Source organism: Coffea eugenioides, chromosome 7, assembly GCF_003713205.1.
Source record: "Coffea eugenioides isolate CCC68of chromosome 7, Ceug_1.0, whole genome shotgun sequence".
Classification (NCBI taxonomy): domain Eukaryota; kingdom Viridiplantae; phylum Streptophyta; class Magnoliopsida; order Gentianales; family Rubiaceae; genus Coffea; species Coffea eugenioides.
The window spans coordinates 2,953,794-2,978,156 of NC_040041.1; the positions used below are offsets into that span (position 1 = coordinate 2,953,794).

The 24,363-nt window shown below is 38.4% G+C and overlaps 3 protein-coding genes and 1 non-coding gene across 4 annotated transcripts; 2 read left to right on the forward strand and 2 right to left on the reverse strand.

Moving 5' to 3' along the window:
- Nucleotides 1-995: 995 nt before the first annotated feature.
- On the forward strand, nucleotides 996-3,006 carry LOC113778452 (probable leucine-rich repeat receptor-like protein kinase At1g35710). Its single transcript, XM_027323865.1, has one exon. The coding sequence runs from the start codon at nucleotides 1,026-1,028 to the stop codon at nucleotides 2,898-2,900; it is 1,875 nt and encodes a 624-aa protein (XP_027179666.1). The 5' UTR covers nucleotides 996-1,025; the 3' UTR covers nucleotides 2,901-3,006.
- An 815-nt stretch (nucleotides 3,007-3,821) lies between these two features.
- TRNAP-CGG lies at nucleotides 3,822-3,893 on the reverse strand. The gene has a single exon. It is a non-coding gene; the product is annotated as a tRNA-Pro (tRNA).
- A 10,203-nt stretch (nucleotides 3,894-14,096) lies between these two features.
- LOC113777609 (GATA transcription factor 5) lies at nucleotides 14,097-15,926 on the forward strand. The gene is made up of 3 exons (XM_027322758.1): nucleotides 14,097-14,305; nucleotides 14,425-14,781; nucleotides 14,941-15,926. Exons 1-3 carry the CDS (start codon nucleotides 14,138-14,140, stop codon nucleotides 15,652-15,654), a joined length of 1,239 nt encoding a protein of 412 aa, XP_027178559.1. The 5' UTR covers nucleotides 14,097-14,137; the 3' UTR covers nucleotides 15,655-15,926.
- A 6,029-nt stretch (nucleotides 15,927-21,955) lies between these two features.
- LOC113777971 (ctenidin-1-like) lies at nucleotides 21,956-23,026 on the reverse strand. The gene is made up of 2 exons (XM_027323206.1): nucleotides 22,528-23,026; nucleotides 21,956-21,960 (listed from the first exon to the last, which is right to left on the reverse strand). Exons 1-2 carry the CDS (start codon nucleotides 23,024-23,026, stop codon nucleotides 21,956-21,958), a joined length of 504 nt encoding a protein of 167 aa, XP_027179007.1.
- Nucleotides 23,027-24,363: the final 1,337 nt, after the last annotated feature.

Below are 24,363 nucleotides of genomic sequence, written 5' to 3' on the forward strand. Positions count from 1 at the left end.
TTGACGCTTCTTTGGATCAGACACATTATATTATTGTTTGTGCTTTTTGGCCATTGAAACTGGCAGACAGCATCCACTCTGAAGCAGTAACAAATTATGGAGCATTTTGTTCTCTGGTTTGTAATTCTTGATGGATGATGGTGACTTTGAACCATCAAGTCTGATACTTCCCAACTTGTTTCTTTGGGTCTAGCCACGTATCCTCAACTCTAATGGTGCTTGGAACTTTATGTATTTGTTTTATCAGCTGTCCCTGTCATTTTCCACTGTCTGCAAATCATATGCTTCAAAAACCTTCACCCCCGCTAGAAAGGGAGGATAAAATGCTTAATGGTGCAAATTCTCTTCATGATTTCAACTTTATTGTTTAACCTCCACTGCCACTAGGATGGAGGAGCTCATGCCCAACTTCGACCCGCAGTCAACTTTTATCCGCTTTGGCGGTTGGGAGAATCACGATACAGCTAACTGGCGGAATGATCAGTCTTAGGCTGCTGCTCCCAACATTTTTCTTAAACTCAGAATGAAGAAGCATCACGAGCGAAAGCATACCCTCTTAAATAATGGTGACTGGCCAAGTCTTGCAATCGGCAGCTAATCTTTTTCCATTTCCCTCGGGTCAACAGCTCCGAGGACAGCTGCGCAGGCATTTAGGACTCGGGAGAATCATTAACCACTCGTGAAAAAGTTGGAAATGGATCACTTGCTCCAGAGCTTCGGTCTTGGTCATTATCCCCTCCATTTGCATAATCAATTAAGACTTGAGAGAAGACAAAGTCAAGAAACATTTCTGACTCCAATCTCTTTCCAAATATAAATAGAACTTTTTTTTAAAAAAAGTACTAGGCAAGCATGTTTAATTATATTTTACCGAATCTGTACGCTTCATAATTGCAAGCAGAATGTCTTGTAAGCTATCTAAGACCAATCACTCCCAAAGGTTGAATTAATTCCGCACACTACCATTTAACAGTGTGCAGCAGCTTCAGCCAAAAAGCTCATTTGCATATTACTCAGAATTCACAATGACAAAGGAGCTGAATCCTATATGCACCTGGTGCCAAAGAAGGGCACTTCTGCTAATGTTCAGTTTCTTCCTCTTCTCTGCCTCATTGTTAACATCTGATGCTTGTCATCCAGCGGACAAAGCAGCGCTGCTAGACTTCAAGAACAAGATCACATCAGACCCCTCAAAATTGCTCCATACATGGACTCCAACAACAGATTGCTGTAAAAGCTGGCAGGGTATCGCTTGTGACACCTCTGGCAGAGTAGTGAACGTCTCTCGATCTGGCCTTACTGGTGATGACTTCATACTCGATACATCCATGTCTGGAACTTTATCTCCTTTGCTTGCCAACATCTCCTATCTTCAATTGCTCGACCTCAGCAACCTCAAGGATTTGCAGGGTCACATTCCTCCCGAATTTGGCAAGTTATCGCGCCTAACTCATCTTTTTCTCGATTCAAACAAGATTACGGGATCCATACCTGTTGCATTGCGATATCTATACAAGCTGAAGAAGCTATATCTCAGCGACAATCAGCTATCTGGTACTGTACCTTCACCTATCTTTGAATCTTTAACATTGCTTTCAGAACTTGGGCTTTCAGGAAATAGACTGTCCGGTCCAATACCGTCTTCTATTGGCAAGTTAGTTTCACTAACTAAGCTTGACATTTTCCAAAACAGCTTCTCTGGTAGTATTCCAGAAAGTCTTGGAAATCTCAAGGATCTAGAGTATGTTGATTTTTCGTATAACCAATTGACTGGAAAGATACCAGAATCAATTGGTGGCCTCTCCAATTTAGTGCTGTTATATGCAAATCATAATCAGCTTAGTGGAAGCATTCCTCCTCCTATCTCTGGACTCTATTCATTACAGTTTTGCCGTTTATCAGACAACACGTTAACTGGCAGCATCCCAGCATCAATTGGCAATCTTCGGAATATTCAACGACTGATCTTTGAGAACAACAGGCTTACTGGGAAACTACCTGCAACTATAGGACATCTTGCTGGTCTTACAGATATATTCTTCTCCAATAACATCTTCACAGGAAAGATCCCATCAAGTTTTGGCAATCTGCGAAACTTACAGACGCTAGATTTGTCACGAAACCAACTCAGTGGTCCGATCCCTCCACAGGTAGCTCAATTGCAGAGATTACAGTCGTTGGACCTGTCATTTAATCCTCTTGGACTAGTGAGCATACCCAATTGGTTCCAAGAATTAAAGGTATTTCGCCTCTTGTTGGCTAAAACAGGTCTCCAAGGACAGCTTCCACAATGGTTGGCTTCATCATCACTGTCAACTCTGGATTTATCAGACAATGAACTGACAGGAAAATTGCCCAATTGGATAGGAAACATGACAAACCTCTCCTATCTGAATTTATCGAAGAATGCATTCCACTCTTCAATTCCGGAGGAATTCAAGAATCTCTCCCTTCTGATGGATCTTGATCTTCACTCCAACAAATTCTCGGGAGGGCTGAAAACCATTTTGTCGAAACATTTCCAAGATCCACTTGGGCGCTATAACTCCATTGATCTTTCCTACAATCTATTTGGTGGTTCCATGGAGGAGGCCATTGGAGACGAACCGTCATTAGCTTCCCTTGTTATCCTAATTCTGTCGCACAATCGACTAGAAGGGTCCATACCGAAGTCACTAGGAAAATTAAGTGGACTGATGACTTTACTGCTATCGCATAACTATTTGAGTGGTGAAATCCCGGAAGAAGTTCTGAATCTAAAATCGCTCCAAGATTTTGACGTCGCTGGGAACAAGCTAAGTGGAAGAATTCCTGCTCACAACGCCACCATCCCAAAGACTGCATTTTTAGGCAATCCTGGCTTGTGTGGAGCTCCACTACCTCCTTGCAAGCACTCCTAATTATGCATCTCTCAGAGATCATCCTTACTGTTACATTTTGTGGTTTTTTAAATTTATACACTACTATATAATTCATTGGAAACCAGTGTACGTTTCGAAGGCAGCATACTTGATGAGAAAAGGGCAACTTATTTTTCCATCATAGCTAAAAAAATTTCTTACCTTAGGCCAGTTTCTAAGCTGGGGTACCAACTACTACTAACTTGCAGTGTATTTCCCCAAAAAAAAAAAAAAAACTACTAACTTGTAGTAGGAACTCTTGTGCTGAGCCTAAAATAATAGTGTGCGTGATGGATACTAAGAAAATGACAAATCATAGGAATAGTTTACGAATGAAGAAGCAGTTTTCATATTGTATTTTCTGGGTAAAAAGCCAGTGATTGTCAGACAAAGGTCCCTTTTTCCGGTGCCTTTTTAGCCTTTTCCTTTTGGTAGTTCCTCTTTCTTTTAAAGAGCTGCATCATTATCCTTGAATGCTGCTAAACTTTTATATAATGTCAGTAACTTTCCTGAATGTCCTCCTGGTCTTGTTTCGATTTACTATCAAGAGAAAATGCCATTATTCCACTTCTGCGGTTGGACAAACAAAGAGAAGCTTCACTATCAAATTAAAGTGGAAACATCACCAGGCAAAAATTGTATCAAAATCACCAGGCGAAAATTGATATAAACTTTTATATAATGTCAGTAACTTTCCTGAATGTCCTTGATTGAAGTCAAGGACATTCAGGAAACAACCTCTAAAGCGTCTATTACATTATGAAGGTCACGGATGTTGTCAAGTTATTCTTCTACAAATTAACTCGTTCTACTCCAAAAAAGTATCACACACCAATTACACTTAATATGCTAAGAAGTGCTTTTGTTGAACAGTGAAAGGGTTCTGCGGTGGTTTCCTTTGGGAAAAAGAAAAGGATGGTAGGGGTGTTGCGAGAATCGAACTCGCGACCTCTCGCACCCGAAGCGAGAATCATACCACTAGACCAAACACCCGACCTGATTCTTAAGTAAAAAATATCAATGTGAAATTCGTCACATGAAAAGTCGGTTTTTCCCTCGAGTAAAAGACTCTTAAAGTACGAAAATATTGTACTGATTGTTGGAACAACGAGAATTGAGAAGGCAGAGCCATGAACCTTTTATCAGCTCTTTCCAAAGCTACCATAATTTCTATCTAAGCCTTATAAATTCTCACGGAATTAAAATTCTTTTCATAGAGTCGTCTCTCTGATCATTAACTTCAAAACCTAACCAAGGAAAACGAACCGAGACCTCAAATCTTAATCAATTTCCTTGGTTTCGCGGGTTGGTTTTGCCGCAAAACCAAGCCTTGATTGAATGACTTTTTGAAAGCATATGGTTCAAATTCCCAAAACCCAACTCTATCGAGGAAGTGCCCTGCCCACAATTATGCTTTAACCAGTAAAACAAAAGTACTAAAACTTGTAATGGTTGGAATAGGAACTTTTGTGCATTTTCACAAATTCATTCCTGTACCATGTCACATGATTGGATCTGGATCATTGGTTTTGGGGGGGGGGTCAAGCACTTTGTAGTTCGTCCCTCCTTCATATGCAAAATTCAAGTGCAATCAACACAGACTGATGATGAACAAACAAAAAAAAAATCCTTTTTTTTTCTAATATCTCCGGCAAGCAAACGGATAATGTGAGGCCTACACAATTAAATTAACAACCGTCTCAAATGTTGACCTCTTATAAACGCTTGAATCCATTCGTCTGTGTTTGGGAATTTTGTAGTAATCTTTCCGGCTATCAATGCATGAATCAAGATGGTTGACAAATTTTATTTTATTTTTGACAAAAGTTTTTGCACCAATTGCGTGAAAGGGAGAAGATAGAGTAAAGCATGGGAGTCAGCATGCAATTCAACGCTTTGCATGTGAAGACTGAAGAGCAAAAACCAAAAAAAGCCGCTTTGCATGTGACTACGTACCGGATAAAGCAGCAGCGGCAGCGTCCTCTTCTTCTATCTTAGCCCACTTAGTTTATTCTCCACAATCAACGACAAACACCACCGGCCCATCAAGCCCACTTTTTCACTACCTAATTATTTTCTCTAATTCACTCCAAACTCGCAACTGAAATAAAAATTAAAATCATTAAAAGTTTTTCAACCTCCTTTTCCTTTCTCACCAAAAAAAAAGAAAAAAGGGAGAGAATAAAATTCAAGCTTTTGAATTAAGACTAGTTTATTCAGGATATCCGTTACCTTACTTGTGACGAGCTAATAACTTTTCTTTTCTTTTCTTTTTTGTTTGGAGGATTACTTTTCTTGAATGAGTTGTGCTACCAATCAAAATTTTTTTTTTTTATGCTTTCCTACTGGTTTTGAGTCAAAGATGGGTTGGGAAAAAATTTCCAACTTTAACGGACAAAATTGTATTCTCTCTCTCTCTCTTTACATCTTTTTGCATAAATAAACAAAATAAATTCTGTCTAGAGAGAAATTGAACAGCTGCATGCCATATATTAGTATTTGTAATGCACAAGTTGCAAGTCACATGGCATGCCTGACGATTTCCGTGCCTAAACGAAAGAGACCAAAAATTGGAATGAAGACTCAGCAAATCAGTTGGCCACTGCTGCCACATGCCTTGCGGAGTGTGAGGTGAATTGTTTAAATCTCTTGTCAAAATTGTCACTTAATATGGTTTCTTTTAGATTCATATGAATACGTAACGTACTCATATGGGTTCAATGGTGGTTCGGGCCCATCGATTTTTCATGACTCTGTTGGATCACCTCCTCTTCGAATAGGTTAGAGTAGGAGTAAAAATAGGTGTAAATCATAACAGTTGACAAAAAAAAAAAAACTAATTGAATTGACGTCCACCTAAAGTTCCAGTGTAATGTAGTCAAAATATGTTTGCTCCTAGTTGCAAATGCCTGAGAACCTGCAAGTCCAAGAATAGGATTGCGTGCTGGGTAGATCAATCAAGCTTTAACATTTTTATGTCGAGTTGGCAAGCATGTTGACTAGGTACAAATTTCAAATTTATCTTCCACAATAGTCTATCATGAGAAAATGCTTAACCGTTTGATCGACTTGCTTTCTTTTTTTTGTTTTTGTCAATTTTTAGTATTCATTTGCTACTGATCTGGAAATTAAGACAAAAGGTGCTATTCATTTTGTAAAAGAAAAAAAAAAAAAGTATCATTTCTAGGCACGATGACATTTCTTGTTTAGTTTGATCAGCAAGTAGGTCAGCCAATCGCTTGCTTAGTTCTGATATCCTAAACGTTTTCTCGCATTATAAGTTGCAATTCAATAAAATATATAGATTAATCCATAAATAGCGGTATAAACACTAACATATAGTGCTAGTAATTAGAAAAAACTCATAGCATGTAGTAAAACTCGAATTCAGAACCTCTAATTATTGGCTTCCAACCTTGAAAATCACATGGACCGAGGTTATTGACAAATCTAGCTAGCCAAGCATGTTTCGGCTTCCACATGAAACGGTCCAAAGTTGTTAATGGTGGTCTCTAGGATACGTCATTGCACGTTGTTGGACTAGTGCAATTTCGGCAGCTTACGTCCCTTTCTGGCGATCGAGTCTTTTCCAAGAGGACAAAACGTATTGAGTTTGAATGTTGATCACCATGCATTTACTGACCTGAACTTTAAGACCGGGCGGCATTTTGGCATTTGAATTTTCTACGAGGTTTTTTTTTTTTTTTTGAACGTTCAAATTTCAAAGGCATATTTCATTCTTAATTTCAACGCAAAAGAGCGGAAATCCTGCACTTCCTAAGTAATCCGTCATATAAAATGATAATCTAACCTGCTAGAATCAATCAGCTTAATGGAGCTGTGTATGCGACAGTCCGACCCGACTTTAATTGTTTTCCGGAGTACGGTAACGTTAATTAGAGAGCTCAAACGGAAACAAAAAATAATTAAAGTTCACCCGTATTAAATTTTTGCACTTTGTTTTACGTTAGGAAGAAAAAGTAACCTCCATCTTATCTTAGGTGGCTCATTCAATAATAACCTATGCAGAGTCACAACATATTAACTAACATGTGTGCGTATTTGATGTTACCCACAAATTTAATTTGCTTGACTTAAATGGAGAGCTTTCCTTTATCGATGATATTCAATAATTTCTTCAAGAAGCCGGAAATGGCCGCCTTTTTTTTTTTTTGAATTAAAGGGAACAAGAGTTGAATGGGAGTATTCCCGATAGTGCTTTTTATAACTAGAATCCAACATATTAGACAAAGAAGATGACTCAAATAATATTTCGCTTGCATCATAAACATATTTTTCAATTCATATTTTTTTTTATTTCCAACCATCTTTTAATCTCACATACATCACATCACAAAAAATGTTACAGTAATTATTCCAAATAATATTTCAAATAACACTCTATCCAAACAAACCCTTTGAGTTTCTTAAGAATCCAATGTTGTATTATGTATACTTAGTAATTCATTGGCTAGATGAAGCCAGAACTCTGATGAGGCAATACTATACAGTAAAATTTTGCAAAACTTCAAATTATTATTGCTCACTAACTATGTAGTAAAACATTATTAAACCTTGATTTACATTATTGTTTAAGCAATGCTGTCCATAATATAAAGTGATGATACTTGTGTTTATCATATACTACTAGTCATTAAGTTCCTGCAAGACCTTCAACCAACTAGTCGAACTAGGCTAGTAATTGGGCCGAACAAGGATAGAATCCATTGACTAATTAATAACATGTTGATTCAACTAGTAAATTTTAAAAATCTTCGGCAAATTTAGTCGCCAATTATATTATTTTTAATTAATAATTCAAAAATACACACTATTGTATCAAGTTATATAACTATCTACTATTACTATTGAATTGGTAAAAAATTGCGGCTAAACCGCTAATTCATTATACTCGTAGCCTTGCTAAGTTGATGTAGGCACCAGGGTTAATAATAATAATCATGGTTTTTAACACGACTTTTGTTATTAAATTAAAGTTTTCAAAGATTCTAACTTGTGTACGAGGATCGAGGTTGGAACCTGAAATATCAGACCAATTTAATCTTTGATTTCAGCCAAGTTGTTAACTCATCCCATCAGACATTTCACTCACATACTCATGGTGTAAGATCACAAATGAGAGAATCAGAAACTCTTCCCAAATTCACAAATGAGAGGTCCAAGTTCGAGTCTCTACTCTGCTGGATTCCTCCGCGCACGTATCGTGCTTGGGTTGGGTTGGGACGCCTGATCGGGCTGCAGGGGATTAGTCGGGCCCCGTAAGGATTGACCCGACCACCCCTGTATAGACAAAAAAAAAAAAAAAGAAACTCTTCCCAAATTCGGAGAAAAAAAAAGAAAGAAATGAAATTTGGGAAACCATAGTACTACCAGACGTCCTACAGTCAATTATAAAACGTGGGGCCAAGAGGCGCTTTCTCGCTCGAAAGATCTCAAAGCTGAAAATCACCGTACCACAAAGCAGGATTGTCATAGGAAACCTCCCTCCTTGGAGTTCTCGCTAGATTCCGTACTTGACGTTTTTGTCCCACCCGCCCTCTCCAAAAAGGATAAGCTCCTCCTCCTCCTCCGTTACCCGAAGCCCCTAGAACCGAACCCGACGGCACCCAAATCCAGGGAGAAATTCGTAATTGGGTCAGTTCCAAGTCCGAATTGTGATTCCACCCAGTCCCCCGTGGGTCGGGTAGTACTGTAGCAGTAGTGGGTAGGCTGCAGATTGCGAGGTGTTGCATGTGAACCGCCGACAGTGCTATAATGTACTCTGATGAGCTTACCCGCCCGCGACCTTTTTTAGTGTCTGCTATTATTGAATTCGAATTTTCAAATTTGAAGTGATCAAATCAAACAACGCTCAATTAATTGAAATTAATGCATTGCTCGTTAAATCAAATTAAATAATTATATACTCCAAAGTCTTAACAAGTGTGTATAGTTAACTGTAGTCATCCAATTAATTCCAGTCTTAGTAAGTAGTCGTTTGGCGCCCCCGCGTGAATGGTCCAGTGGCAGCGCCTCTCACCAGTGACCCTTGAGGTCACAAGTTCGAGTCTCCGCTACGCTGGATTCTTCCGCGCACTTAACGTGTTCGGGCCGAGTTGGGGCGCCGGATCCGGGTTGCAGGGGATTAATCGGGCCCGTAAGGATTGACCCGGACACCCCTGTGTCGAAAAAAAAAAAAAAAATAATCGTTTGGCTTGGGCGAGGTGGAATTTGTGGATGGCCGTCAGAAGCTTAGTCCAATAGCAAAGCAACACCTAGTTCAATCCCTCCGGCCGGCCCTCCAGAAACTAAGGCCTTGAGCCGGCGGTTCAACGTTTCTACCGAGTAACGAAACCCTGCCTGCTAGTGCTACAACCTAGGATCATCTAACGTTTGTTGAAAAAAAAATAAAAATGCTACAACCTAGGATACGCAAGTATTTACGCTGACTTTGTAATGCTACAGTTTATTTTTTTATTAGTCGTATAACAAATTAGTTAACGAGTGCACATTGGGCGACGTTCAATAAAAATGGATTCAAGCTTTAGTTTCTTGGGAAAACTTATAATTAATTCAAGAAACTGTCATAATTTAAGGGTGCAATAAATGTGCGTACACGATTATTTAAGTGTCTATTAGAAAAAAGCCGTCCTATAAAATTGTAACTTTCTACATGGGTTTTGGCCAACGAGCATTTGTTAAGGGAAAAATTCATGTGTTAACATTTTTTGTAAAAGTGTAACTAATTTTAAAAAAACTCAACAAGTGAGGGCGAAATAAACAAGAATACGTGTATTTACATAGTAAGTAAGTTTGACATGATATAAATATTCGAGTGCGTCCAAAACATCCGTTAAGAACTTCTTCCTAAATTAAGCAAGAGGTTGTGACTGGATGAGTAATGAAGTTCCTAAAATGCCCTCTTAGCTCAGTCTCCCAGGCTTTTGGTTGGGAGGAATCAGGAATTCAGGATTGTGTTGGGGGCAGAGATGAGGAGTACTGGAGCAGGAGTGTGATTAGAGGATGGATAGGTGGGGAGGAATGATTTCATTGATTTGAGGCTGAGGGGGAAGCGTAGTGTGGATGGGGACAAAAGCTGGTTAGGGTATGTCATTTGGTCCGTGTTGTTTGATGTTAGGAGTACTTTTCTCACACATTGCTTCCAAGGCATGCCCTATTCATTGGCTATTCTTTCTCAACAATGACCATCATGAGAGCCACCACTACATTGATAGTCGATGCTCGTTAATGTGTTTTAACTTGTTGCTCCTACGGACGAAATGGACTCTGTCCTTAATCACGATGCTTCCTTTCCTCTTTCTCCTGCACGGGCTGCTTGTTTCTATCTGCAGCTGCTTTACGTTTGTTCCCCCACCTTTTTTTTTTTTATGTGTGTGAGTGATTATCATATAAGCTGTGTTAAAACCAACGGACGTTGGTGTAAGCGAAAGGGGTTTGCATCTCTTACTTAATCATGAGGTTTCGGATTCGAAATCCATGAAAATAAAAAGAATAACATTGGAAGAGTTTTCCCGCAAAAAAATTTGGCCCGATTCGAACAGGATTAGTCGTAGACCGTGAAACGGATACAAACACATGTAGGTTATACCTAAAAAAAGAACATATATATATAAGCTACGTTGAAGGGGCGACGATGGATGTTTCATGTTTTATTAGCGGACTGCTTTCAGTCACTTCAAAAACCTTAAGACTCGATGACTTGATTATTGGTATAAGTTTATGTTTAATGTTGGTCCAAAGATTTTACTTGTTGCGAAAATCAAGCCTTAACTTCGCACTGTTGAAACACTCGTACCGTGTCTTCCTAGTCTTCGTTGCATTTGCATACTGTATGAAACTGCGAGCACTAGAAAGTGCACTGCTCTCAATAATGTACAGCACACACCAATTGTTTTTTTAACTTTCTGCAACCTGGAGTCTTTCGTATATCTTGAAATATTACTTAGTCAGGTGATCTCAAACAATTTTTTTATTGGGGGTAATACGTAAGTCTGTATGTGTTTCATCACCAATTAGAAACCTAAATAAATTATAAACACAAGAATTGTAGCTAAGTAGGTACACCCACCGTAGGGAATATCCACTGTATTTTGAGTTCGTGTACATGAGAAAGTATATTCAGGAAGAAATGGAAGCACAAGGACCATCATTGTGAAAGTGTCGTGCAATGCATCAAATATCTGTTCTTTTGTAGCTGGAAATAAAAATTATTAAAACAAATCTGTTTAGATTTTCTATGCACAAAGGGGAGAAAGGAGGCAAGAAAACCATTATTATTGCTTCTTTACCTTTACATGAGAAGCAAGCCTGACCTGATGATTCTTTGCGAAATTAGAAAAAGTACGGGCGGGAAAGTAACGAGAGCGGCCAAACACCTTTAAGAGCGGCGATCAATGCGGTAGGTAACTCGCGTAAATTAGTCAAAAGTTATGGGCCATTTCTCTCCAAAGTAGAATGGATAAACATTTTTAACCCCAAGAAAACAAATTATTACTTTGGAACTTCTTGCCCCGTTTTGTGCGGATGGACTGTACATTTGCATTTGAATAACGGATATCTATTGAGCAATGTTGAATAGAATCATATATATTGTTTGGATTGTGTTTTATTTCCCCAATTTTACCTGCTTACATCATCATTACAATTTCCAATACACCTTTTTATCTTCCCAATTACCTTTTTATCTCACACACATCACATCACAAAAAATGCTACAGTAAAAATATTCCAAATAAAACACAATCCAAACAAACTTACTAAGGAAATTTTTTTTAATCTTTTTTTGTAAACACATTTGTCAATCAATTTTTTTATGTTACGTGTATCAAATCGTTACAATATATTTCTTTATAAAAACCCAAAAAAATTCAAACGAGACTGGAGATCTCAAATGTTAAGTGTTTTTTTTTTTTTTTTGAAAAAAATGAAATTAATTTGAGAAATTATCTAAATCCATGAAAACACTAAATATATGCATATGCATTCATGTGCTAAGTTAAATGTAAATTAGTCATACCAACAAACACCTACTTAGACACCATTGGAAAAATCCTTTATATTTTCTTCATCTAACCCTCACATCCTTCTTTGTTGTAACTCTTCTCCTGTCTTTCATTTTCATTTTCAAGGATGCCATAGCGTGTAATTCACCCTGCAAAGCGTATAGCGAGCAAGGGAGCTTTGGCAAGGTTAAATGTATCATCTTTTGGCGGTTAAATGTATATGATCACAGTCTAAGCGAGCCAAAATACCTTGGAATTTGTAAATCATTGGAATTAATGGTGAGGACAATCTTTGGAATTTGGGATTTTGGTGACCTACAAATATTAAGAATTCAGTGAATAAAATTATAACATAATAATAATAATAATAATTCATTTGTAAGTCTAACTCAACTCAAGTAGTCGCAGAGCCAAGTCCTTAGGGTAAGGGATCGATTTTCGATAGCACGTAAAATCAAAATGAAGTAATAGTATATTTAAAATCAATAGATGTTTTTGTTAAACATACATTCTCATTTCTAAGTTTAATGAATTTTAAATTCATATTATTCTTAAATTTAGAAGTAAAAATCATTCTCTATTTGAATTTAAAAACTTTGAAAGAATTTATTCTTAAAATAACTTCTATAATTAATTCAAAATTCTCGTAGATGGTAAGAATTATAAATTGTTAATTTTTTGGGATTAAAAACAAAAGAAAATTTGATAAATTTTGATGAGGGCAAATAAGAAGTAACTTTTGAAATTTCTAATCTTTCTAAACCTAAAAACTATTTTCTCAAAGTTTAAGTGGAGCAATTGCCTCCACTTAGATACATGCAGCTCCGCCCATAAACTCAAGCATGAATTCACGATATGTATTAGTACAATTTTATGGTGGGAAGTTATAGTCGAAATAGCAAGATTTATCACTTTTATATTCTTGCTAAAAGACTCCTAAAATTGGTTACAATCTAGAAGGACTACTAGATTCTTATGGAGTTTTTAGTTTATAAGTTTTTTTTCTTCCAAATTTTAGAATATTCTTGTAACGCATCTTTTTGATCACCTTATTTTAAATATGTACAGTATAATTTTGTATTGGAAAGCATTTGTTTACTTTTTTTGTGAATATATTTTTTAATTATTTTTTTATTTCACATATATCAAATTGTAACAATAATTTTTCTACAAAAAATTTAGAAAAGCGCAATCCAAACATAACCTAAATTTTGCAATCTAAACGGCACCTTAGATGAGAGTAGGGGTGCAAACGAATCGAGCCGCTCGCGAGCGGCTCGATTCAAACTCAATCAATATCGAGCTCGAGCTCAAAACGTTAAGCTCGTTAGCTCGCGAGCTCGAGTATATATATTTATTTTTTTATTTTTATTTTTAATAGTAAAATTACATAAATATCCTTAATATTTTATTATTTATTAAGAAAAAATATTATTTTATTTATTTTTTTAAAAAAAAATAATTTTTTTTTATTTTTTTCGAGCTCGAACTTAAAAATTACCTGCTCGTCGAGCTCGAGCTCGAGTTCGAGTTCGATGAAATTAAGTCAAGACTCGACTCGATAAGGCTAAAACTCGATTCGTTTCGACTCGTTTGCAGCCCTAGATGAGAGCAAGTACTCCCCCGTTTGGAAGCAGTAAAAAGGAATAGTCCTTAATCAAAGGATGGTGGACCAAAAAACTTTTGAATGTGGACGAGGGTATTTTAGTCAACACGTTCAAAGACATTCTTGCGAATAATGACAAAATGAAAAGAAGACTCTTAATAGACTTAAATTTGCCATTAGGAGAATCCATAGAAACCGAAGGTATGTTGTACTTGTACAAATCTTGGATTCTAATATTGCATTGCATCCTAGTAAATACAACTAACGCCTACACTGCCTGGAAACAAAACCAATACAAGAGATAAAAAAAAAAAAAAAATCGACATCCTAATCCTACTCAACTGCATAATCTAGAGGACCATTCTAAGAAAGTATAGATAATATAAAAGTAGACCAAAACAGAGGAGCGAAAAAGAAATACAATATTGGGAAAGAAAAAAAAAGTTTTAATTTAAAGTAAAGAAATGAAAGGGAAGGGTCTTTCCAAAAAAAAAAAAAAAAAAAACAAAAGGGAAGGGTACTGCAAAGGAATACGGTATAATTTTGGGGGCAAGGCTTTTAAGCCTACTCTTTAGCCATTTCATTCAATCTCACGCACTGATTCATCAATGCTTTACCGAACTCACCACCACCCTTTTCTGTTCCCTCTTAACCCTTCTTTTACCTCGTCTTCCCTATCTTCTTCTGCTTCTTCTTCCCCTCATCCTTTCCCTCTCCCTCTCCCTCTCCCTCCTACTGCTCCTCCTCATTCCTTTTCTCCCACTTCTTCTCCTCAGGTACGTCCCTTTTATGTATTCTGTTTCATTTTTCCCACCCCATTTTTTTGTTTTTAAATTTTGTTTCTGTTTTCTTTAGTTTTGATTATTTTCTTTTGTGCTCGGTTTGGTTTGGGTAGGTTGTCGTTGCTCGGGAAGAGGGAATGGAAGGAGCGTTGAAGAGCAGTTTTAGGCCGGACGTGGCACCGTTAAAAACTAACCCGCACTCCCACCACCTGCACCAGCACCAGCAGCCGGCGTTCTCGGATGACATGTTGGCTGTTAATAATAACGGTCAAAATATGGAAAACGACTTCTTCGTTGACGACCTTCTTGATTTTTCTAATGCTCCCGCCGAGGACCCTGAAGAACATAAACCCCATGAAAAGTTAGACGAAAATGAAAGCGCCACCACCTCCATAACCACCAAGTCTAATGTTACTTTGTCTCCAAAAGACGAATTTGGGTCTCTCCCTGACAGCGCACTCGATGTTCCGGTAAAGTTTTGATTTTTCCTCCTTTTCATTTCCAAAAAAAAAAAAAAAAGAGTTTAGCTTTTCAATTTTGGGTGAGGGAAAAAGAAGAAAACCGTTTTTTGCGGGAGCCAAAAAGAAAAAAAACTAAGAAGGGGAGAGGTTTTTCTCGCGTTTTTACAGGCGGATGATTTGGAAAGCCTTGAATGGCTATCTCATTTCGTCGAAGACTCATTTTCCGAATACTCCCTCACATGCCCTGTCTCAAAATTCCCACCGGCGCCAGCCAAAGCCCGGTCTGAACCGGAAGCACCGGTTGAGACCAAGCCTTCTTTCACCACTCCGGTTCAAACAAAGGCCAGAACCAAGCGCGCCAGGACTGGCGGGAGAGTTTGGTCACTCGTTGGCTCGCCTTCGCTCACCGAGTCATCCTCGTCTTCGACGTCTTCGTCCTCCACAACGACGTCGTCTTCGTCGCCCCAGCCGTGTAATCCTTGGCTCGCTTACTCGAGCCCGAGTCAGTGCCAAACTCAGCAGACGGCCGAGTCCTTGGTTGGGAAACTCCCGGTGAAGAAGCAGAAGAAAAAGCCCATGGGGCTGGACTCCGCCGGCGGAGGGGGAGGATATAGCGGTGGTGGTCAGCAGCCGCGGAGGTGCAGCCATTGCGGTGTTCAGAAGACTCCACAGTGGAGAGCCGGACCGTTGGGGGCAAAAACGCTTTGTAACGCATGCGGGGTCCGTTATAAGTCGGGGCGGCTGTTACCCGAATACCGGCCCGCCTGTAGCCCCACTTTCTCAAGCGAGCTGCACTCCAATAATCATCGGAAAGTTTTGGAAATGAGGAGGAAGAAAGAGGTGGAAACCGGCCTTACCCCTCCCCCGGTGCAGAGTTTTTGAAGAATTAGTTAAAAAAAGAAGGATTTACAAGTAGAATTCTGAATCTGCTAAAAAAAAATCAGAATAGCAGGAAGCAGTTAGGGGAAGAGTAGTAGTGGTAGCAGAAAAGAAAATTTTTTAAAAAAAATTAGGGAGAGAGAGAGAGGAAGATTGAACCGGGTTTATTAGTGTACATTCTTTTTCATGATGAACCATTATGGCTTTGGTGCGGTAGGTTACTAGGCGGGGTGTAACAGACTAGAGGAGACTTTAATGTACCTTTCCTTTGAAAATTTCACCTTTTCTTTTCGATTTTTTTTTTTCTGGGGAAAATTTGGACTATGTGTTATAGTACTCGTAGCTTTTACTAGTACTTTTGATAATTGATGCTATTTGACCGAGTGATTGAGAGCTTTTTTTTTTTTTTTTTGGGGTGTGAAACGGTTGTTTGTTTTGTATCGCGAGGGAGGGCGTTGAAAAGCAAGGGGGATATGACTTTGTGTTGTGAGCCTTTTTAGCAGAGTTCAGTCACAAGAGAGGAGCGGTGGCGAAATGTTGATGGCGTGATGTGTAAGCAGCATTGGTCGATGTCCTGTGAGCGATGACTGATGGATGGTGGTCACTTTTTCTGGCAAATTTTGCAGTTGATTAACGAATCTATAATATAATTAAATTAAATCTTCACACCTCAAGAGGGAATGAAAAGAATCCCTCCAAACAGAACCTTTAAAATTTGGGGTTTCTCCTTTCTTTTTGAGTACTACCTACCTACCTACCTACATGCTGAAGAGGTGTGTAGGTTTTATTGGGGGAGCATTTCAATTTCAATTTCAATTTCAAACCCGAATGAAAGAAACCGAGTTCACTCACTCACTCACTCACTCGAGTTTGGGCGAGTTTAGTGACTGACTACTGACAGGTGAGGTCTTGGAATATGTGAGGTAAGGAGTATCTTTGGGTTGTGATCTTCGGGTACAGAGAGAAGAAATTGTGGGATGTTGACGTGGACCACCCTTGTTGGACAATAGGATGATGTTCACTTTCTGCAAGCATCTAAATTTTCGATGTTTCCAATATACCATTTCCTTTCTTTTTCTTTTTCTTTTTCTTTTGTCTGTTTTTTTTTTCCCAACTTTGATATGGTAGTAAGTAGTATTACTACCCCAGCTCAATAAAGTGAGTGAATTGAATTCTCTCTCTTTTGCTTGCATGCCTTTGTTCAAGGAGGAAAAGTGATATGCTTACGGCTGTCTTCAGTAAGGCCGAAAGAGTGGGTGACTGACGAGCAACCACCTCCACCTCCTTAGGTGTGCTGCGTTAAAGTGAATTCAATTCTTCTTATGCTCATTTGGGTGGAGAGAATGGAAGAATTTCGGTTTCAATTATATAAATTTCTTGTTCACGATTCATAGCTATATTGATATTTACATATGCACCAACAATGTTTTAATATCCTATCTTCCCATGCCTTTGAAGCAATGTGTTGTTGTTACCTTTGGTGGTTGTATTTGTGAGAGGACTTGGAAAAGTCCTAGATGTAATTGACAAGTTGCAGAGGATATATATATATATATATAATTTGAAGTTACGTTAATATCATGTAGGGGGAAAAAAGACCTCCTTTTTAGACAGGGGAAGTCTTCCCAAATAGTTGGCATCAAAAAATGAAAAGATTTTATCAAGAAACTAGTGAGTATGTTAGAAATACCATAGGTTGCAGTTACAAATTTTATAATTAAAAGCTAAACAAATATGGCCCAAGATTTTGAAAAGCACAGCTTGAAGCAGATGCAGTAAACTTTTTTTTTTTTGACAATCGGGTGTTAGTTTACTCTACACTCACTTCTATTTCTACTCTAACCTATTCTAAGGGAGAGTCTTGTTGGGTCAACGGAGAAAACGACGGGAACTGAACTACTATCGAACTAGACGGGTATACTACGCACCCATATAGATTAAGCTACTTGAGTGATAAGCCACATATAGTGACAATTAATGGGAAGTAAGGTTTAAATCATTGATCTCGATGCAGTAATGGGAGGTAAGATTTGAAACCTTGACCTCGATGCAGTAATTCGTTTCGTAATTAGGAACCATTGGGAGGGGTAGTAGGGCATGTCTGGGCAAGAAAGGAACCAATTACCGTAAGGTTGATGATACATGACGGGGTGTCTTACAAGCTACAATTACTACAATGTTAGCAATATATTTGGATTGCATTTCACTTAATCGTGCCATGTGAGATTCCCTTTTCTTCTTCCTTCTTTTTTTTTTTTTGTTGCATTGCTCTTTAATATCCAAATGTGAAGAACAGATAATCCGAATTTGATTTCTCAAAATTTGCACAGATTTCCTTATAGAAAGAAAGACTGTTTTACAATGAACGTTCTTCATTTAAGAAAAACAATATATTGATTGTGGGGTTTGCCACATTTAATTGGAAATTAAAATACGTGAATGCTAACACGTAACATCAAGAATCACCAAACATATATGTCGTAGTTCTGACTTTGCAATTCTCTGACTCAAACAAACTTCTCCAGCTAGAAATTGAACAAATGACTCAAGTAAAAAAATAGGAATTAACTCGCAAAAAAATTAAAAAAAAATCGTAACGTACAAAGTCAATTAGTGTTCTTGAGAAGAGCAGTGCATGGCTAATAATAACAAATATATATATATATATATATATATATATATATATATATATATAGGACATGGAATAGAACTAAATCCGAGCAGAAAATCATGGTGGAGGTTACGTGGAAATGTCGTTTTTTTTTTGGTGGAAATGTCGTGATGGAGCTCTCTCAACCATCCCAACTACTTTCAAGCGTTTGTCCATCTCTATAATGTTTGCTTCCCTAAGCAACATACTAACATGGAGATAATGGGTTTGTCGAGTAGCAGTTGCTATGGTATGGACCGGACGAAAAGAAAAAACCAAAACCTCAGATGAGAGGCTGAATTTTGTTTGATTGATTATTTCTTTCATGTATTAAAAGACTCATCTTCTGACCACAATTGACTCTACATGTGCACTTCTCGATGGTTGTTTTACGAAATGTTTTTTTTTTTTTCCTAATTCTTTTCAATTTCCTCTCAACTCTCAACATTGTTTTTATCGCACAAAACCTTTGGCAATTGTTAATGAGCTTTTTCGTCAGTGGTTTTTTGTTGCCCATTGATAGACTAAGGGCAATTTCCTCTCAACTCTCAACATTTTTGTTGCCCATTTTGCAGAAGACCTTGATTCTATACGTTATCCTCAGATGGTTATATCATAAACTGCTTACATTTGCCCTTTATTACTAGCAAGTAGCATCTGACGCCACTCGTGGCATAATTAAACTTTTTCTACCTCGAGGCAATGATAAATGTGGACAATATATAGCCTGAACGAAAAAAGCAAGCCAAAAATTAACTTTCCGTGCTAAGTTATGTTTCAAGTGAATGAAAACTTATGTTTAAATCTTCGCTCACCAACAAAAATAGGTAATAAAGTAAAAGGAAAGAAAATTTTTTTTGTCGGCATTTGATTTTTTTTTGGGTCCAACCGTCAGCATCTTGGGAGAATATATATTTTTTCACTTCCTCTTCTTTTTATTCTCATGTACAATTCAGGTATGTGAAAATCATTTCTTAAAAGGAAATTTGGAAGCGTGCAAGAGCTATATTTTTCAGAGAAGAAGCTTTTGAATTTACTGAGCAGTAAGTGTTCATATCCATTTGGATTAAGGGTCTTGACGACGAACTTGAGATCTTCTCAAATCCCTCTGATTGTTTAGAAAATTTGGAAAGAATTTGAATTTGTAAATTATTAATTATTCTAGGGTTTAAAATGTACTAAGAAAAAAAATAATTGTTAAATTACAAACTCAAATACTTGTTAAGTAATTTATATACACCGAAGCATTTTGGATGAATTTGAAATTTTTCATCAAATCTCTCAATTTAAACGAGGCTTAAAATGTCAGTCTAACTTGAAAGAGTCGTCTGCGAAAAATAGCTTGCGATGTAAACATTCACTCTAACACTAAAACAAAGATCGGAAATTGAGAATCGTGAACAGAAAGATTAAAGGATCTTCAGCAGTGAAAGTTGCATTGATGTTAAGTTAGTGTACAGTATATATTTGTCTACGAAGGGTGGACCGGAATATATTTTTGTGCCTGGAACGTATTGTGTCTAACGCATAACGAAAGTTAGGTGCCAGTTGCCATTTGCGCCATACTGTACTGTTTCTTTTCCTCTTTCACTTTTACGCCAGAATTTTGGTAATTTGATTGAAATCTATAAGTTGTCCCCTTTTTTGAGGTGTGAATTATGTTTTGCCAACTCGTACGATTAAAGTTCGTTAGCTTTGTTTGTCTTCGTGTACGTGTTTGGCAAAATTGATAAGAGAAAAAAAGGAGAAGCAAGTCGTTGTTTCTTCCCCAGAACCAGAACCAAGTAGGGGAAAATGCAGATGATTTTGACTGCTTTTATCGCCAAGATGATATTTTATTTCTATTTTTCTTCTTTAACGTGTGGTTGCTGCCTATACCATTAGTTTATTGATCACCATTTCCGCTAATCAAATCAGTTAATCCTCGAGAGACCGTGGCACTGATGTGATGGTTCTGAACAACAAACTTTACCATATGAGGATTTTCACAAAAACTTGTGTACCCAAAAGTTGAAAAGGGCTTACATAAATATACTTTATTTATTCATTCATCTAAACATATTTCAATTAGGGTTACCTGATATTCGAGAAGGAATAGAATTTAAGAAGTGAGGGGGATGGAGAGGAAAGATTTGAACGTAATACTTTTAAATCTTGGGGTCTCGATCATGGCTATTAAACCAACCAAAGAGTCTGTTAAACGGAATATGTGAAATCGTGTATAAGCAACTAGTAATTAATTTAACTAACTAGCACATTACTTGCAAAACAATAGAAGAGATTTTATTAAGGGTAAGCCGTAAGCACGCTCGCGGCTCGCATCAATAAGACCAAATACTCCATCATCATTCTGCGTCCTGGGAAAAAACCCATTATAGAAAAGGTTGAAGTGCATCGTGTGAAGCTATACACGTTGTCGCCGACGCATAATTTTGCGCCTCTAACTCTAAGTAGGGTAATTGAGCGAAGGTCAAAGCTTAGGCCGGCCGGCGGTTCCTTTTTAGTATCTGCGGCGTTTCGCCATTATTCCACTTGGCAAAACCGAAACACGGACAGCAAAGTCCCCTGTCCATGCTAAAATTTTTTTGCTATTTTATGGTAAAAACAAATTTTTTTTTTATGGTCATAAACAATCATACATGCTGCTGCTGCTGCTCTATTTTGTTGCGGGTGAACCACGCTTCAAATGTAAAGTTCAAAAGTTTTGACTGGAATACGTTTCTGTGGTTGTCTAGCACTAGTCCACCTTCTTCTTCTTTCCCTTTTTTTTTTTTTTTGCTGACAGAGTGGGTGTCCGGGTCAATCCTTACGGGCCTCAACTAATCCCACTTGTGCCCGGGAGAAGAGGCCCCTTCCCCCCGAACACGGTAACCCTGAGACTCGATCCCTGGTGGAGGAGCTGGACAACGACTTCCAAGGGGCTGTCGTGACCAAACGAGCTGTCCAAGAGGAGCGTCCACCTTTATTTATTTCCACCATTTCTTACTTAATTTTTGTTTTTGGTAATCTTTGATCTTTTATCGAAAATTATTACTATATACTTACTAGTTGAAAAGTAGTTCCAGTTTATGGATTCTAAAGCCCCATGTACGTAGAGATAAATGAATTATAAGAAAGAGTGGCACTTTAGTTTAGGCCGGGATAGATTTGAGAATTTGGCTGGAGCCCTTCTTTTTCCTTTCTAATCCAAGAAAGAGAATAAAAAAACAATCATTTTTTGGCACCAGAAAATATGATTAAATGGATTAATTTACCAAGTGGCGCTTGAGTATGAAGGCGGCAGGAGTTATGGTGCTTCTGGATCCTCAGGTTGTCAGGAGCTTCAATCTACAAAAATTTGCAACTGTTTACTGGGCTTTGAGCTACAATGGCCCAACATAATTATTTATGCCTACGTATGCATATGCAATATGCACCTTTTCTTCTTTTTTTTGTTGCACCCTGCACCACATCTTTTCCCCTCCCCAAATTATGAATCTTTGAACTTCATTGTATTGCGGACCAACGCCAGTGGTTGCTACATATGTATATGCCTACATTTGTTGTGATCCATTCGCTTGCTTTGACCAAAAAACAAAAAAAATAATATTATTTATCAAAGTGCTGGCTTTTTCTTATTGGTTGCACTGGTAATAAATAAACAAACGGAAAATGTCAAACTGCAAGACATAGGATTTCTATTTACAGAATAGTGCTACTGATGTTCAATATAAAGTGGGGAAATTCACAAGCTGAAGGCAGGCTAACAACTGCAATTTACCATTTTCCTTGCCACGAAAAACGTAGATCACAGATGTAACCATAACCTAGTATTTGACCACCAATTCACTGTTACGAGACTCGAATACATTTTATTCTCATTCTAGAAGGGAATCACCAAAAAGGGATCTTCTTCTTCTTTTTTTTCGACAATGCCAAAATAGATTGTTTCACTAACAAGAAATCAAACGCACCGAATTAGTTAAAAACACTTATTTGTAGTAAAAGAAAAGAAATAGTAGTACGTGTCACCGGATCAAACAACATGGCACACATTGCTTAGGCGCTTGCAAATGCCAAATCCAGTTTTAGGGCTCATTTACTTGGAGGAGGATGATTTCCACCACATCCCCAGCCCCAACACCCACCTTGGTTTCCTCCTCCTCCACCTCCCCATCCCCAACCTTCTCCTCCACCCCCTCCTCCACCACCACCACCGCCTCCTCCTCCTCCTCCTCCTCCACCACCGCCACCGCCACCACCACCACTCCCACTTCCCCAACCATGGCCTCCACCATTTCCACCACCACCGCCTCCTCCTCCACCACCACCACTGCCAGCACCTCCGCCGCCACTTCCTCCCCTTCTACCGCATGTATGTTTTCCTCTCCTTTTCCTCCTTCCACCACCTCTCCCTCCACCACTACCACTTCCACCGCCTCCGCCTCCGCCTCCGCCTCCGCCTCCACCAGCACCGCCGCCGCCTCCACCCCCTCCTTCTCCTCCACTACCTCCATAGTGCGCAACCTGATTGCCATTTAACTCCACAACTTGATTACTTGAAGTTGCATTTTTTTCTTGCTCGCGTCCTGTATCAACATGCAAGCCATGTGGCAGCTTCTTTTCAGAACTCGTACCATTGTGGTGATCAATCACATTCCCATCCTTTGCATGTTGACCATGCAAACCACAAACAACGTACGGGCTAATCAGCAATACAACAAACAGCAATGGCCCAAACCCCATCTCTTGTGACGACTCACGACCCAAAACAGCACGATAGAGATATCCATTTCGTCGTCCATTATATACTAAGCCATGCATATGGCTTTGCGTAGCCACTTACAGCTAGGTACACAGCGTCCCCACTATAACCAATTAGAGTATACTATTAAGCTACTGAAGATCCTTCCAAAGGGCTCTGCCGGAAAAGATTGTAAACAAGTACTACTTCCTTGCAGCTCAAATTTGTCCCCACTTACGTTGTCCCTTTCTAACGCATGCCTACGAGCTGAAATCTTCACTCTTCACACCTCAGATTCTCTTAAAGTGTTCGTTTGTTGAATGATTTATGGGCTTTAACTAAGTATATTGCCAGGGTTGAAGTCATGTTACAGTACTTTTCATATACACGTGTATTAGTATATTAACCTTCGGGCATGGGAGGAATGATTTACTACCAAACTTTGGAAGTGGATTCTTTGGATTACTAACATAAAAATATCCCAGAGCTCGTCAAATGTCCATTTAACCATGAGCCTGGATAAGAATTTACCGCTTTTCCGTGATATTCTAGCAGTCTAATTTCGTTCAACTCTCAAAAGCCACGTAGTTTTGGGTTCAATGAATTGATTACATAAAATTCATGAAGATAACGAGGAATTTGAACCTTAGATTTAGGGAAAACAAGCACAATGATGAGGAATTAAGATGCATTTACACATTGAATTTGCGAGAAGATCGAGTAACAAGTCTAGCCATGATAAATTAGGCTCAACTTTCTTTTTGGCTCAATTTCATCAAAACCAAATGCCGCACTTAAAACGGAGCTCAGTAGAAATTCATTCGGTCCTGCCGTGCGAAAGCTAATATGACAAGGAGATTAAGGAGGAGGTTTTCACAAAACCCATTTTAAGTTCAAAACTGTCGGATACAATTGCTGCTAGTACTAAAGCGGTTTGCAATATTTTCTGTCGACAATCTTTATACCGTGCGTCCAATTTGGTCGTCTTTCAGTTCCTTTTTTTGGTTGTGGAATAGGGAATTAGGATTCTTGCTCTGGACTCCTCATCTATCACATTATGTCCTCTGAGAATTTCATCATGACTAGTAATGTCGCAAACTTGACACAGCTGGCATCTACTAGTGAAATTAAGTGACTCCACATCCTTGCGATTTTATTGAGAGAAACGACTTTCAATTTTGCGGGCAAAATTAACTTGGAACAGAAAACTATTATTTATATTGCCATCGCATAAATCCATGTGATGTAGGGCTCGGAAGATGTGCCTTTTTTAAGAGTTGAAAGCTTGCATGCTATCCCCCTATTTTAATCTAGTGTTGGCCACCGGAAAGAGAGAAAG

Coding starts and splice junctions, on each gene's coding strand:
- LOC113777971 (XM_027323206.1), bottom strand. CDS start 23,026: ATGGGGTTTGGGCCATTGCTGTTTGTTGTATTGCTGATTAGCCCGTAC.
- LOC113777609 (XM_027322758.1), top strand. CDS start 14,138: ATGCTTTACCGAACTCACCACCACCCTTTTCTGTTCCCTCTTAACCCT. Junction 14,306..14,424: donor CTCCCACTTCTTCTCCTCAG/GTACGTCCCTTT, acceptor TGGTTTGGGTAG/GTTGTCGTTGCTCGGGAAGA. Junction 14,782..14,940: donor ACAGCGCACTCGATGTTCCG/GTAAAGTTTTGA, acceptor GCGTTTTTACAG/GCGGATGATTTGGAAAGCCT.
- LOC113778452 (XM_027323865.1), top strand. CDS start 1,026: ATGACAAAGGAGCTGAATCCTATATGCACCTGGTGCCAAAGAAGGGCA.